Here is a 14,464-nt window from a genome sequence, read left to right on the forward strand (position 1 = left end):
GAGATGCCCCCTCCCCACCCGCACCCCCTGCAGCTAACGACAGGCGAGACATTTCGTAAGATGTAATTATGTTATGAAGCATCGCAAGGCATCATTGACCGCCACGGTCAATAGTAAGTACAAAACTGGCCATTGCTTTATTTCATTTTCATAGTTAAACAACTGTCGGGCCGTGACAAGCGCCAATTAAACATATTTGGCACGAATGGAAAATGACACAAAAATGATGAAAAATACAAAACGAGCCGACCACAAACAGAACAACAAAAGCATCGACATGTTTAATGCCTTTTGACAGGCTGTGACATGTCTGTGACTTGACTATGACAGCTAATTGCAGTTAGGCGCGTCAAAGCGATTGAAATGTAAACGGTCTTGTCCGATGCGCATAAAAGACTCTCGATTTCCACAGCGCAACGCTGATTCGAGTTGCTACGCTGCCCATTAGCTTGGCCCAAGGTCCAAGGCCAATGTGTCTAAATGCGATATCATTTCTAGACGAGGTTAGAAACTCTTTCTGGAATCTCGTTTATGTTTATGATTAATATATTAACTTCAATGCTTAAATGGAGAGAAAATATTTGTAAGATGAACAACTCTTTCTCATTCAAACTAATTCAAAGCACACTTTCATCGCTTAGCCTTAAAGAATTGTAATCAATGCAGAACAGATTAATAATTCCATACAAAGTTGGGAAAGTTGTGTCAATGTTTTATATTGTTATGAACGTGACCCTCACCTAAACATAAGAATTACAAAACTGCTGTGAAACTCTTACCAGGTTAAAAACCATCGTATCGATTGGAGTGTATTCCCCACACTGAACCACTTGAGCGTTCAATGTTGACCAGCAAAAACGAAAGACTTAGGCAACGAACTTGTGCTGAATGCTCAACGATTCAACGTCAAGGCTGTGCAGCAGAGCCTTGATCTCAACAGTCAACGGGCCGAGGGAAACTCCCAAAAAGCGGTTGACAAAAAAAGCTCACATAAGCTAACACACGCACAGTGGAACGCACGTGAAATGGCCTTTGGGAAAAACAACAAAAATAAAGTCGAAGTCGAAGACGAAGTCGATGTGTTGTGATGGCGACAGCATCCGCTGCCTTCAACTTTAGGTGAATCATCAGCGCTATAAGTTTGGCTTGCGATTTCTTCTATTTTGATTGTTGAAGAGTTGCTGGTGTTGTCGCTCATGTTGTTGCTGTTGTTGTTGTTGTTGTTGTTATCGTAGTGTGCCCCTTGTTATTGGCGAGCTAAAGTCCGTTTTGCTCTCATTTCGCACACTGGCGAATTGAAAGTGAAAGGAGCAGCACAGCTCGTTTCTACAACTGAAGTTGTAGCTGTTGCTGTTGCTGTAACTGCTATTGCTGTTGTTGTTTTATATCTGTATCTGTATCTGTAAGTACGTGTATCTGTGTACAACTACAGCTGGCGGGCATGGGCATTGGCATTGGTGCGGGTGCTGCTGCTGTTGTTGCTGTTGCTGTTGCTGTTGCCGTTGCTGAAGTTGCGGCTGCTGGCGGATGCTTGCGACAGTTGGAAAGTGTTTTTTGTGTGCTGTGACCCGGGCTTGGGCCTTCGCAAATATTTGCATACACATCACATCAAAAAAAAAGCGCTACGATAACCGCAAGCTCGAGTAGCAATTGCTCTTAATTTCGCTTTTTTGCTGGCACCATTTCATATTTTCGTTTATTTGTTTCATTTTTTTCTTTTTGCGCGGTAAAGCTCTTCAAAAGCAGCTGCCGTTTATTTGCGCATAATCTATAAATATGCATATTGTACACAAACTGACTGAGATTCACAATTTAAGGTCTACCTCGTTTTCACTGACAGCACAAAGCCTGAGCATATTTGCATCCATTAGACGCTGACGTTGTCACACTTTGTATTGACTGCATAACAGCTTAAGTCGCAGCTCCCAGCTCCAGTCACATCTCCATGTGCAATGAGGAAGTCTTTCAGAGGTTTTTTTTCTTTTTGTCTTTTTGCTGCGCTTCACAGTTCGACGTCAAAGGTAAATAAAAATCGATAATTGGAAAAATGGCAACACAAATATTTGCATGCGGCACAAAAATGCAGCGAGGAAGACAGAGAGGCAGATAGATTAGCATACATTTGCTGTGAGCTATACAGGGTGCTCACAGATGACGCTGCAGCAACGATTTTGCTGCACTCAGTTCGTCTGTCTCCCCGTCTCCCCCCGACTTGCATCTCTGCTAAGCACCCAAAATGATGAGGCAGGAAAATGTTCGCACATGCTTCATTTACGTGTATAGGTGTGTGTGTGTGTGTGCGGCGCTTGTGCGGCACTGCGAATGCCATCATCACTTTCACCCAGAGGTGATATAATGAACTACCGGCCTGTAAGCTAAAACCCGAGCCGCAAAATCGCAACTGCAGGGCAACTGCAAATAAACAGCTGCCCGCAAGATGCGCTTCATTATTGCTGATGTTGTTGTTGTTATTGTTGCAGCTGCTGCTGCTTGTGTCATAGTTGCTGTTGTTGTCACGCTGTTTACTTCGATGAGCCTAAAAACCCAACGCGTGATGCCATTTAGCGCCCTTGTTTCAACAAAATTCTTACAAAAGAATTAACATCGTTTTGTTTCAAGTTCGTGCTCTAAGTCTTTTGTTTATTTGTGTATCTCACACAAGTGTTGCCATCGACTGTCGCTCGATCAATATAGGCTCTAATTCAATTAGCAGTGCTTAACAAATTCGCCATAATTATTTAATAATTTTATAATAATGTGCAAGCAAACAATATTTGTCGGATATACAAATCGGATATTCAAACATATACATATATATTCTACAGCTATTGCATATGTTAATGTAAATGTGACGAGGACATTCAAAACTTTCCACGTCTATGAATGAAACGTAAATCGTTAATCTGGTACAAATCAGATATAGTTAAACTTTTCTGCCCTTGAAAACTGGAATTCTATTTTAATCGCAAAAGCATGCCCGATGCTGCTGATGGATGCGACTGGCGAGCTGATGTGATATAACTATATTATATAGCTGCTAAATATATCAAGCTATTGTTAAAAATAGAACAACATTTGTTTAATGTTTATGGTAAATATCAAATTGGAAGTTAAAAGCAATTTCTTTAGCGTTAAATTTACCAATTGTGTTCAACAATAGCACGAACAAAATCATCTTAGCATATAGTTGCAATATATTTTAATTTAACTTTGCAATTTTTCACAGTGCACACATCGATTGTCAGTGGGCACGTGCCCCGAAGAAATTTGCCTTCTCAAGGCAATTAGTGGCACAAAAAACTGAACTATAAATGTGCTTGGTCGCAAAGTTATTGTGATATATGGAAGCGTATATGACAGCTGGCTGTGAGGCTGTCATAAATCAATTTCGGCGCCGGCAGAGGAAAAGGTGTCAACCAGTTTGCCCGTTGCGGTTGCGGCCTGATGTTGGATAAGAAGTCGGAGAAGGCTGGTGAAGGTGGCTACTGTTGTCTTTCTCTCTGTCTCTGGATTGCCAAATGCCAAGCTGGGCTGGGAGACAATCGAACGGCTTATGGAAATGTTTGTGAGTGCCAGAAATGAATCTGTGAAAAGCTAAAAGCCGTTTAGATTTTTTAATGCCCCTGTCGTATTACTCTTTTTTGTTTTGTTATTATTATTTTTTTTTCTTGCTGGTTAATTACACAATTGTCTGTGTAACAACAACAACACGCGACATATTTATGTGTCATGTGGGGGACTGACTGAATGCCTTGTCTGAACTGTTGCTTATACAATTTGATATTGTGTATGGAGATTCAACGGGGCATGCGTAACCGAGGGTGTTTTTTGTGTGTGCAGCCAAATGAGTTTTATGAAACGCCTTGTAAAATGCTTGTTGAAGGAGAAAACTAAATGTGTGTGCGTGTGTGTGTCTCTTTCCCACCGCACTCTATTAAAGTTTAGAGCAAAGCTTTGTGCCTGCAGTTGATTACCTTCCCCGAAGTCTTTAAGCTGCAATTTGAGAAATGAAAGATGAAGACATACGAGTGACTTTTGCACACATTAGTGTGTGCACTAGGGTACACAGTTAATTGAGCAACACCTGGAAATTAGTTTTGGCAATCAAAAAATTTGTTTAAAATTTCATTTAAGCTGACCTAGAAAAGCGAGCTTACGAAAATCTAAACAGTTGTCAGCTCTCATCGCGTTTGTTTGCGGTGTTGCATTTCATAAGTTAAATCGCTGGCAAATTGGCCCGGCTTTTCGCAATGGCAGTAACTGTTTTTATTTATCGTATTTGTGTTGCTGTCTCTGTTGCTGTTGCTATTGCTGTTTATTGTGGCATCGAGCCAGGAAATTTACCTCTGGCCTATTAAAAGGCAATTTCAAGTGGCAAAATCAAACGAGACGCTTTTGCTTTTGACTTTCATTGCGTTTCTGTGCAGTAGGCGAATCAAATCAAAACAAATTGCCGTTCAAGCTTTTTATTATGATTAAATTGCAAATTATAATGAAATGATTGTTAGATTTCCTCATTGCAGCAGCACCGTTCACCTCAACAGACAGTCAAGTCAGTCAGTCAATTTGTCAGATCTGTTGAAGCCGTTACAAATAGCGAGCAGCAGCAGCAATAGTCGAAAAGCAAACTAAAAACCTTTAAGATTTTATGGCACTTTAAATGCTACAAAACTTCCTGTCAAAGTGAATGCTAAAACTATTGAGATTTCCCATAAATCAAGCAGGCGATGCTCTCTGGACTTTAATGTAACTTGCTTTTGCGGAATTTGCAACATAATCAAAATGCAATCAGATTGAATAACTAACACCCAAAATGAACAGAAGACGATTTGTTTATGGTTATTTTTTTTTTTGCCCAACAAAATTCATTAAACCACAACCATCTCACACACACACACACACACACACACACACACACACACACAGACAGAAAACTAAATGAAATGAGCGCTGCCGAAAATGAAAGTAAAATTAATTTTATTTTGATATTTTTTCCAACTTTTTTTTCGCTGTTGTTGTGGCTGCCTTCAAGTGGTGGTAGTCTCAGCTTTGGCTTGCCGCTTGGCTTCTTGGCAATTTTTTGGCGATGATGTCAACATAATTTCTCCACCTACACAGCAGGCCATCCGCCAAGCCAAGCAGCTGCCTCATCCCCCTCATCTCTCCAGCTCTGTTGTTGTTGTTGTTGCCACCGCCACCGCCTCCCGCACACTGATTGTAACTCTCTGACCCCTTGCGTGCTTGTTTGGAGTTTTATTTAAGACGAGCACGCGCTTATGTAACTGGCCACAAGCTGAGCTTTAAATCTTTGGGCGCGTTCGTGTCTTCAGTCTTTTGTTTCAGCCATTCGCCATGGCCAGGAAGCGGACATTGGGTGAAATAAATACTATGATTTGCATTTCCAACGCGCAACAAATTGCGTTAAACAGAATAGAAGTGTGAAAGATTTACAGCCAAAGCAAAGACTGAAAAAAAAACAGCAACTGAAACCGAAACTGAAACTGAAAATCAAAAGAAATGATTTACACACCAAATGCCATAATGCCAGAAAAGAAAAGCACAAATCAAGACAATGCGACAGCCGAAAGCCGACGCTGCCCCTTACTCCCTTCTCCCCGAGGAAATAAAGAAATGAAATGCAACAAATGATAATTATGGGCATGCTACGACTTTATCATTGTGTGTTGCTTGTTGCGGCTGCCGCTTTGGCTGCTGCTATTGCTAATAATAATAAAGAAAGGTTAACAACAACAAGATGATGATGAAGAAAAGCGCCTGCAGATATTACTTATGTGCGTATACACACACAAACACACACATCTACACAACATTTTTTGGGGCAGCAGCTGCGCCGTCAAGCGGTGCGTATACATAATGCTCATTTCGAGTGTAGAGCGTTCGTTTCGCACCCCTCCATATGGTCAGTTATATTGTTGGTTTGTGTTATTTTGTGTTTTTTCATTTCGTTTATTGTTTTGTTGCCATCATCACAGCCTGCGTCATAATACTTATACATAATTTCTTAATTGCTTGGGGTCAGCTTGGAGTTTCTCGTTTTTACTGCCTGCTCCAGCATGTATGTAGCTGCAGTCATGCAGCCATGGGGCGCCACAACAGCTTAAGATTCCTCCATCAACAATAAAAAAAAAACAAAAACAACAAATTATGCGTATGCGTGATATTGATGCAGATCAGCACTTGGCTTTTTCCACTATCTTTTTTTAATGTGCGGAGCTGCAGTTATGAACAATAATTGTAAATTTTGCTGCTTGATTTACTGGCAAATCTGACTTGTCGGTAGATAATCTTATAAATACCTTAAGTGCAGTATTGACCTAAATTTAGATTTGTGAAAAATAAGAGAGTTTTATATAAACCGCATTGTTAATGACTAATGAAATGTAAAATACCCTAAATCATTAGGAATTTTAAGAGGAAGAATTTATTTTAGAAATGCAATATAGAACAATAATTAAACCACTGCAATTTAATTAATTAATAAGGTACATACATCATTGTCAAGCAATCTCACTAGACAGTAGAAAATCTAACAACGGCCTTAAAGCTTAACAAGCTTTAGACTTATTGGCCAACTTTAATATTTGTGGAAAATAATAGAGTTTAAAATAAAGTTAATTTTCAAACATTGCTATATACAACAATGCTCATTAAAATAGCAGTGCGACAGAATCCAAACTCAATAACAGTTTTTTCTATATTTATTTTTGTTAGTTCATCGCACATTGCACATTCTTTGTGTAAAATGGAACATAGAGATATAAAATAATATATATAATATATATTATATAACATATATTTCTGTTGTTTTAATTTTTTTGAGCATTTGTACAACGTGTTGGCTGATCACTGAAATATCAATTTTTGATTTTCTTCCACGAAAAGTACCGAAAATTTGTTGAAATTTGTTAAAATTGAGATTAATTAGGTTTATTATTGTTATATTATTATTGTATTTTAGTATTTTAGTGGGTAGAAAACCTCACGCCTCCAGGGGAGAAAGATGAAAAATCCTTGAACCTAGGAGAAAGGCAAAACTTATAAAAATGGAGTGTATTATAATACATGAATATTACGAATAGAAATAAAAGAAGAATTAATTTAAATCAATTCATATAAAGGAAAAATTAAATTACTGCACATTATTTAATATAGTATGTACATACATAATTGTGATAATCCTCCCAAAAGCTAGATTTATATAATTAAGAAGATCATTCGAAAGAAAATAGAGCTTTCATCTTGTTGTTTCAGATGCTGAATAAACATGAAAAGAGCGAAAAGCCGACGCCGACCTCTATCCATCCAAGCAAGCAACACGCACCATATACATATGTTAATCCTACTCAGTTCACCTATTTGTCAAATTTGCTTGTTTCATTTGTTTTTGTGCTTTTGTGCGAAGTCAATGAGAAAATATTTGCCTGAAATGCGCCTCTTGAATATGTAAACAAAAAGTTCGCAGTCATTCGCAGCAGCAAACAAAAAAAAAAAAAAAAAGAGAAAGAGACACCGAAAGAGGCATGTGAGTGAGAGAGGGAGTATGAATGTAGTTAAGACGATTTTTGGGTTAATGTTAATGCATTTGTTGATGGGCATGGGGGCAATTTAAAAAAGTTCAGCCAAATTGGCTGACAGCCGCATGTTAATTTCATTTAAAGTTGTTTTCCCTTTGCGGTCTCTTTGGGATTTTGCATAAAAAGGCATTCAGCAAAAACTGACTGACGACGATTACGACGACGACGGCGACGACGACGATGGCGATGACGATAGCAGTAGCTACGTCTATGGCGTGGGTGCCTTTCACTCAACTTCAAGTTGAAGTTTGCGTCCGGCTGCGGCTGCTGCTGCTGTTGTTGTTGCCGCTGCAGGCGTGCCCCAACTTCCACCACAGCCGTGGCATGTCAAAGTTGGACTCGGCAACTCGGCAGGAGCAGCTGCAGTGGAAACGATTTAATTTCATGGCCATTCATTCCAGCGAGACACTCTGACAACAATTTGGCGCAATTAGCAGCGGGCCGTCGGTACGATACGGTACGGAACCTAATGGAATGCCTAACTCCGTATTTGGAGGCACCGCTGATAGATGGCACGCAATGCATTCATTTAACCAGAAGCCGCCTCCATGAGCTTAAAACAATTGCAACTGCAACTGCAACTGCAGTTTAGTGAAAGAGCATTTGTAACGCCCGACGATTAGCGCAGTTGGACTTCCATCATCTGCACTACGAAACGAACATTTTCAGCTGCAGTGAGGCATATAAATGGACGACCTTGCGCCATGGCAGCCAATTGGCTGCTGCCACAGTTCGGATAATGACCATCGTCATGTCCAGTTGAAGCGCTGACCTTTCCCTCTGACCAGGCGTCGTTGTGGAGCAAGTGAAGCGTCAACTCAAGTCCGGCTTTGGGGGCACAATTGGCAACGAAGTGGACAAATTCGCGTACGCCAATCGTCCAATGCTTCAATGCTGCACGCTTGGAATGTGCATTGAGAGATACAAAAATGTTGCATGTCATGTTGCTTAGCAAAAGTCGTTGGCGTCTCAGGTAGAGATGGATTTCGTTAGGCATGTGGCGATGTGGATGTGGATGTGGCTTTTGGCTGATTTTAGATGCAATCAAGCGACGCAATGAGCCGCGCTTCGATGAGCTTCAGCTGCGACAGCTACGACGAAAAATTGCGACACTTTAGCGGACGCATGTCGAGGGCTCTTTCAACTTCGAGGTTGTCCACCGCCTCCGTTGCCCTCCCCCGTTGCCCTCCCCCGTCCATTGTTATTCGGCCAACATCTGCAGACGATGGTCATTTGTGGTTGAGCGTCGATAGCGTCGTTGTGTTACAATGCAACGGATACAAAAGTAAAGTGCATTGAAATCTGCGCAGCTCCGCAACCGGAACAGATTACTTGCCTGACTACACTCTATTGGGAAATACATATATATTTAATCTCAGACAAGTTAACAACTATTGTTGCTGTTGCAGTGAACAAAAGCCTTGCGCTAGACAAGATTCTTAGGAAATCCCAAAAAACTGATATTTGCCAATGTTTAAAAATGTAGTGCAGAAATGTGAAATATATATATACGGATAATAAACAAATTTAAATATTGAACAAAATATGGCAATTGACAATTTGCTTACATTTATTTTTTAATAATGTTAAATCAAGTAAATTCAAATTTCTACACTTGCCGCCAAACTTTAATATTCACATCTTGCTGTCTCGTTCGCTTACACACGTTTGCTCGCTATTGCGCCGTTACGCACATGCGTGTGAGAGCAAACGGGATAGCTGCTGCTCCCTGAGCTGGTTCATTCGCGAAGTTGATTTGTAGTGTTGTGAAATGTAAAAGGCAAATACGTTAATATTTTAAATTTGTGGGTTGAACGGCTTTGTAGTCAAGTTTATTGATAAGCAAAGTTAAATAGATACAATTAAATGGTTTCTTTGCGTTTAAACAATTTCTGAAACATAAATAATAATATAAATATAAAATAATTGTTTTTATTGTGGCTTAAACTTACTTTTAGTTGTTGCATTCCAGCCAATCTTGACCTTGGTCTGCGCATTATGCGTTTTGAGCCAATCCACAATGGGTTGATAGTATTCCAATAAAGCCAAGCTACTGAGGCCTGAATTCTTGGGCAGAACTTTGGCAAGAACTTGTTTCCAGGGCTTAGTAGAACCCAAGGACATCATTGATCTAAACATAAAAAAAATTTAAAATTGTAAATTAATAATAATAAATCACATGTTAAACACTTACTTTAGGCTGTTGCCCACAACAAAGTTGCCATAAAAGTCACAATTGTGGAGTTGACCGTGATGATTGCTCTTTTGGCAGAGTGCGCGATACAATTGATAGCCCAGAATTTCCGAAATGAATTTTCTGTGAAGGAATTCAAATTAGTAATGTATTTTTTTAGTTTAATTAATATGTGTCTTACTTGGTTTGGAAATTCTGCTCGATATTCACATAGAACTTGTAGGGGAAATCAATGGCACCCTCTGTGCGATCTGTGGGAGGCTCAATGCCCGCATGTTGCTCTAGCAATTTCCAGTAGTGTTTGTTCACGGTATCCATGTCAACGGTGCCATTTAGCAGATCGTGCATCACTTTGGTGTGCACATAGTAAAGTGGAATGTTGAGCACATTGTGAATGGCCTGTGTAAATAGAAATGGATTAGTTAAGCCAATATGTATTATTCCACAATATTCACTCACCATGCGGAATAGTCGATTCTGCAGAGAATTCTCCGTGAATTGCACTCCTTTGGCCAATCCTCGGTTAGTCAAGTGTGTAGGCGAGGAGGCTGAGAGAACAACAGCTTCGCCTACAGGATACTCCAGATTGTATGCCTTGAAAAAGTACGAGGGCAGACGCTTCTTCTGTTCGGCATAGTAGACGCGAGCCATGTGGGCGTGGTACTGCATCAGTTTTCTGAAGCTGACCTTCTCGCAGTACATCATATAAACGTGGGGCGTCAGATCGAACAGAGCAGGACGGCAGTCGTCATCGGGTCTCTCCTCATTGGGGTCCTTTAGTTGATTCTTATGGAAGTCAGCGCTAAGCGCATCAAAGCCCAGCGAAGTGTAGAAGCTCTCGGACTCATTGATCAACGCCTTGGCGCTGAGCTGTTTCACAAAGTCATCGTACTGTGGCAGATCCTTGCGTGGAAAGTAGGATTCAATGATGCTGCCTGCCTCCCAGGCCTGCTCCACAACCTGCTGGAACAGATGATCGGGTATGGGACCATTTGGATTGACCACATCGCCGCCATACTTCTTGTGCAGCTCGTCACGCACAAAGGCATGCAGTTGCTTATAGGCGGGCTTCAGCTCGACCATTGCGTGCTCCATTTGCTGCAGCATCTCCTGGCTGTCATAGCGATACCACAACTGATGCACCGGTATCTCGAGAATCTGTGCGGCCTTCTGATACGATTGCACAATCGTATAGAAGTTGACCGAGGCCCAGATTTGATTCTTATCGCGCCACGTTTCCCAGTAGTACTTGAGCTCATCGACATCGCTGCTGCGCTGCACAATCTTCTGTATGTCCGGGTAATAGGCCAGTGGACTGTCATCCTCGTTGGGCATCTTAGCACCATTCAGATACGGATCAATGTCCTTGTCGGTAGACATCTTCTGCAGCGAGGCCAGATTCATTTGCACCGACGAGAAGTATTCCTCGCCGAGCACAAACAAATCTCCCACAGTGCGCAGTTCCTGCAGTGCAGCCCTAAGTTCTGCGCTACGTACTCGCGTTAAATTGAAACCACTTGCCTCACGAGAGATGCCGACGAGCTCTTCGGCAATGCGCTTCACATTTGTGAGCTTGGAGAAGAGCGCCTCAAAGTCCTCCTCATTGTTGGCCGAATACGTTTCGTTGGCAATCTGATCGTAGAGCTTGAAGTAGCGTTCGCTGGACAAATCAATAAATGCCTTGGCCTGACGATCATAGCTGGAGACGGCAGCCGAGGCACACTAAGGGTCAGAGTTTGCAAAGATCAAAACAGTTGACTATACATTTTTTGTGGTTTTTGCTTACGCCAATTGCTGCTATCAGCAGCAGTGTTTTGCACAAAGTGTGCATCATTCAGCAGTTTAAAAATACAAATTATTTTCCAAAAATATTTCACACTTTTTTCACTACACGAGACGACGATTCACTTTAGACTGAGCAGCTTCAGCGGCTTCGGTTAGAATATAAACACTAGAGAGTACTATATAGCTGACGAGGAGAAAACAAATGAGAGATGAGAGACATTGAGGAGGCTATCAATAGCACACGCCGAGCTGATAAGCGCAATCAATGATCAAGTGAAACTCGTCTAAGGCCACGACTCGCCTTCGCTCAAAAGTTGTGCTATTTTACGCTTTTACGATTTACGAACAATATTGTTATTATTATTTTTTAAATGCCATGATGCGTTTATTATAAGCTTCAATAAAGATGCAATAATTCTGCTTGTAAAATGTATCTAAGTCTAGCATATATGTAAATAATAAATTGTCTGTGCGGTGTCATCAACTCGGGGTCATCTCGAAAACTGTGTCTAGGCCTGGCGCGTGGTAGTTGTATTGTCGTGGCGAATGCTCACATCCACAATGCTCATGTTGGGGGTCAGGAAGTTGACCAGACGATCGGCACCAGTGCGTGGCAGGCGATCGAATGGATAACCCATCGACTGGCGATCAGGATAACGACGATCGCGCACACCGCAATAGCTGGCAGCATCGCTGCAGCGTCCCACAAGCTCCTGATCGATCTGTAAATAAACAACTTTTGAGTAAAAGAATTCTTAGAATTTGTTGTGGCACTTACTCTATCGTTCTCGTAGTTGGAAACCATGACGAAGAGATCGCAGCGCAGACCCTCGGGCAGACCCTTGGGAATGAGCATGTGATTTGGCCAGCCGCAGCCACAGAAGTTGAACTCGAGCTCCTCAGCAGTGCCAGCAGCTGGACGATTGGCATCCAGATTGCGGAAAGTTCTCTCGAATGGAATGGTCACACTGGACTCCGTGGAGCGACGGCGAATGGTGTTGGGTCCTGGGTTGAGCGCAACCACAAACTTGTCCAGCTCCACCATCATCAAGCGCTGTTCACGCATCAGCATCGGCTGCCCACGCTCATCGTTCTTGGGCGCAATGAAGATGCGCATGTAGCCAAAGCGCTGGGCGCCTCCATCGTTGTTCACATTGATGGTGTAGGTGAAGGGCGTATGGGTCAGATGGGTGAAGCGGGCAAACACGTTGCCGCGTGGCGTAAAGTCGAAGCCGCGTGACAAATCCATATCGGATTGCTGCCAGAAAGTGTTCAGCACATTTGGCTGACCGCCATTGGTGGCCACCTGGAGACCAGTGATCGAGATGCCCGCATAGTTGAGCTGGGTGTCCGTGTAGGCGGGCAGGCGTGACTTGTGCTCCTGGAAGATGCGATCGATGTAGGCGTGCCATTTGTAGAAGGCCGGATCACGCATGGCTGTCGAGGAGTCGCCCATGACGCCAAACGATTCCAAGTGCTTGTTGTTTGTGTCGTGGGCATACGAGATGAACACATGGCCAAAGTTGTGCAGATCACCATACTAAAGGAGGGAATTTGTTATATGTAGTTAAGGAACTAAATTTTCGATGCTTACCAGAGTGCGATTGGGTGAGAGAATAGAGGATTCCAGTAGGTTGCCCAGCGTATCGATGCCTGTAGCTTCATCCAAAGCCACTTGCTGACCGCGCTCCTACAAAGCCACAAACAGAAATTATTAACTGAAGATAAAAGTCACGGAATTCTTTTACTCACATCCATGACGAAACCCTGGTGTATGGCCTCATAGATGCGATCCCGCCAGCGCTCCAGATCGCCGACTTCCACATTGATTTGATCCTGCTCGCGATTCAAATCGTTAATGCGTGTGTTGTCGAAACGTGGAGGCCAGGCGCGACTGGCGACCAGCGAGTCCATCTTGGGGAAATATCCCTCGGCAATGGGATCACGCAGATTGTTGAAGGGCAGCACACGAGCGAGGTTGTTGCTGAAGCGTTCCATGTTGTAGCGAGCGATAATCTGTTCGTGCATGTAGTAGAAGAGTTCGCCACGACGATCCTTGTTCACAATTGAGCGATCGGCCGCCTCGAAGGGGTAAACCAAATGCCAATGCCAATGATGGAGATTGATGCCCAAATCTTCACGGAAATACCACAAACGATGCTCTGGCTCCAAGTCCGAAGCCGTATAATCACGGGGTATAACAATGGGCATTCGAGAGCCGGGCTGCACCACAAAGGCCTCTTCGCGCAGCTCACGGAACACCTGCGAGTCGACAAAACGATCGGGGAAGGTCTGCGCAAACGAGGGCAGATCCAGGCCCTGGGTATCGGGACGATGCAATAGTGCCACGGACAACGCATAGTTGAACAAGACGGGATTGAGACGATCGCGAGCATAGACAGCCACACTCTGCAGGTCATCCACCGAGCGCAAGTTCATGAAAATGTCGATGAGACGCGCTGCGATCCTGCGGTGCTTCGGAACGAACAGCGAGAACTGTTCGTCACGGCCCAGGGACATGGGAATGCGCAGATCGGGAATGGAGATCTCACGCACTGGAACACGCTGCTCGACCTTTTCGGCAATACGGCTCTGAACCTCAGAGCTGATGGGACGATAGCGATCGGTCAGATAGTTGTCGGGCAAATCGAAGACGGTCACTTTCTTGCCCTTGTCCATGAAGATGGGCTCCGTTGGGTGCTCGAACAGCAGCAGGAGATTCTTAGGATCGGCCATCTTGAAAGGAAAGTTGCGAGTTGAGTTGTGAGTTGAGCGAAAGAACTTGACACTTGACACTGAGCACTTGTCACTTGTGTTGTGGCAGTCGCTGGAGAACTGTGTCCATACTCGGCACCAACACTGCTTTTATAGCTGTACAGCATATCCACGC

At 42.9% G+C, this 14,464-nt stretch overlaps 2 protein-coding genes across 2 annotated transcripts; both read right to left on the bottom strand.

Annotated features, from left to right (window-relative positions):
* Positions 1-9,390: 9,390 nt before the first annotated feature.
* LOC117567715 (angiotensin-converting enzyme) lies at positions 9,391-11,702 on the bottom strand. The gene is made up of 6 exons (XM_034247875.2): positions 11,576-11,702; positions 10,249-11,511; positions 9,971-10,188; positions 9,790-9,912; positions 9,548-9,726; positions 9,391-9,487 (listed from the first exon to the last, which is right to left on the bottom strand). The coding sequence occupies exons 1-6, from the start codon at positions 11,621-11,623 to the stop codon at positions 9,477-9,479; spliced, it is 1,842 nt and encodes a 613-aa protein (XP_034103766.1). The 5' UTR covers positions 11,624-11,702; the 3' UTR covers positions 9,391-9,476.
* A 228-nt stretch (positions 11,703-11,930) lies between these two features.
* On the bottom strand, positions 11,931-14,405 carry LOC117567714 (phenoloxidase 2). Its single transcript, XM_034247874.2, has 4 exons — positions 13,327-14,405; positions 13,169-13,264; positions 12,353-13,114; positions 11,931-12,296 (listed from the first exon to the last, which is right to left on the bottom strand). Exons 1-4 carry the CDS (start codon positions 14,308-14,310, stop codon positions 12,084-12,086), a joined length of 2,055 nt encoding a protein of 684 aa, XP_034103765.1. The 5' UTR covers positions 14,311-14,405; the 3' UTR covers positions 11,931-12,083.
* Between the last annotated feature and the right edge of the window lie 59 nt (positions 14,406-14,464).

Source organism: Drosophila albomicans, chromosome 3 (genome assembly GCF_009650485.2).
Source record: "Drosophila albomicans strain 15112-1751.03 chromosome 3, ASM965048v2, whole genome shotgun sequence".
Taxonomy (NCBI): Eukaryota; Metazoa; Arthropoda; class Insecta; order Diptera; family Drosophilidae; genus Drosophila; species Drosophila albomicans.

Excerpts from the sequence above, each read along its gene's own strand:
- LOC117567715 (XM_034247875.2), bottom strand. The coding sequence starts at position 11,623 with ATGATGCACACTTTGTGCAAAACACTGCTGCTGATAGCAGCAATTGGC. Across the intron at positions 9,913-9,970 it reads GAGCAGAATTTCCAAACCAA|AAAATTCATTTCGGAAATTC; the intron begins GTAAGACACATA and ends ATTCCTTCACAG. Across the intron at positions 9,727-9,789 it reads GTTGTGGGCAACAGCCTAAA|ATCAATGATGTCCTTGGGTT; the intron begins GTAAGTGTTTAA and ends TTTTATGTTTAG.
- LOC117567714 (XM_034247874.2), bottom strand. The coding sequence starts at position 14,310 with ATGGCCGATCCTAAGAATCTCCTGCTGCTGTTCGAGCACCCAACGGAG. Across the intron at positions 13,265-13,326 it reads ACCAGGGTTTCGTCATGGAT|GAGCGCGGTCAGCAAGTGGC; the intron begins GTGAGTAAAAGA and ends GTGGCTTTGTAG. Across the intron at positions 13,115-13,168 it reads TCTCACCCAATCGCACTCTG|TATGGTGATCTGCACAACTT; the intron begins GTAAGCATCGAA and ends TCCCTCCTTTAG.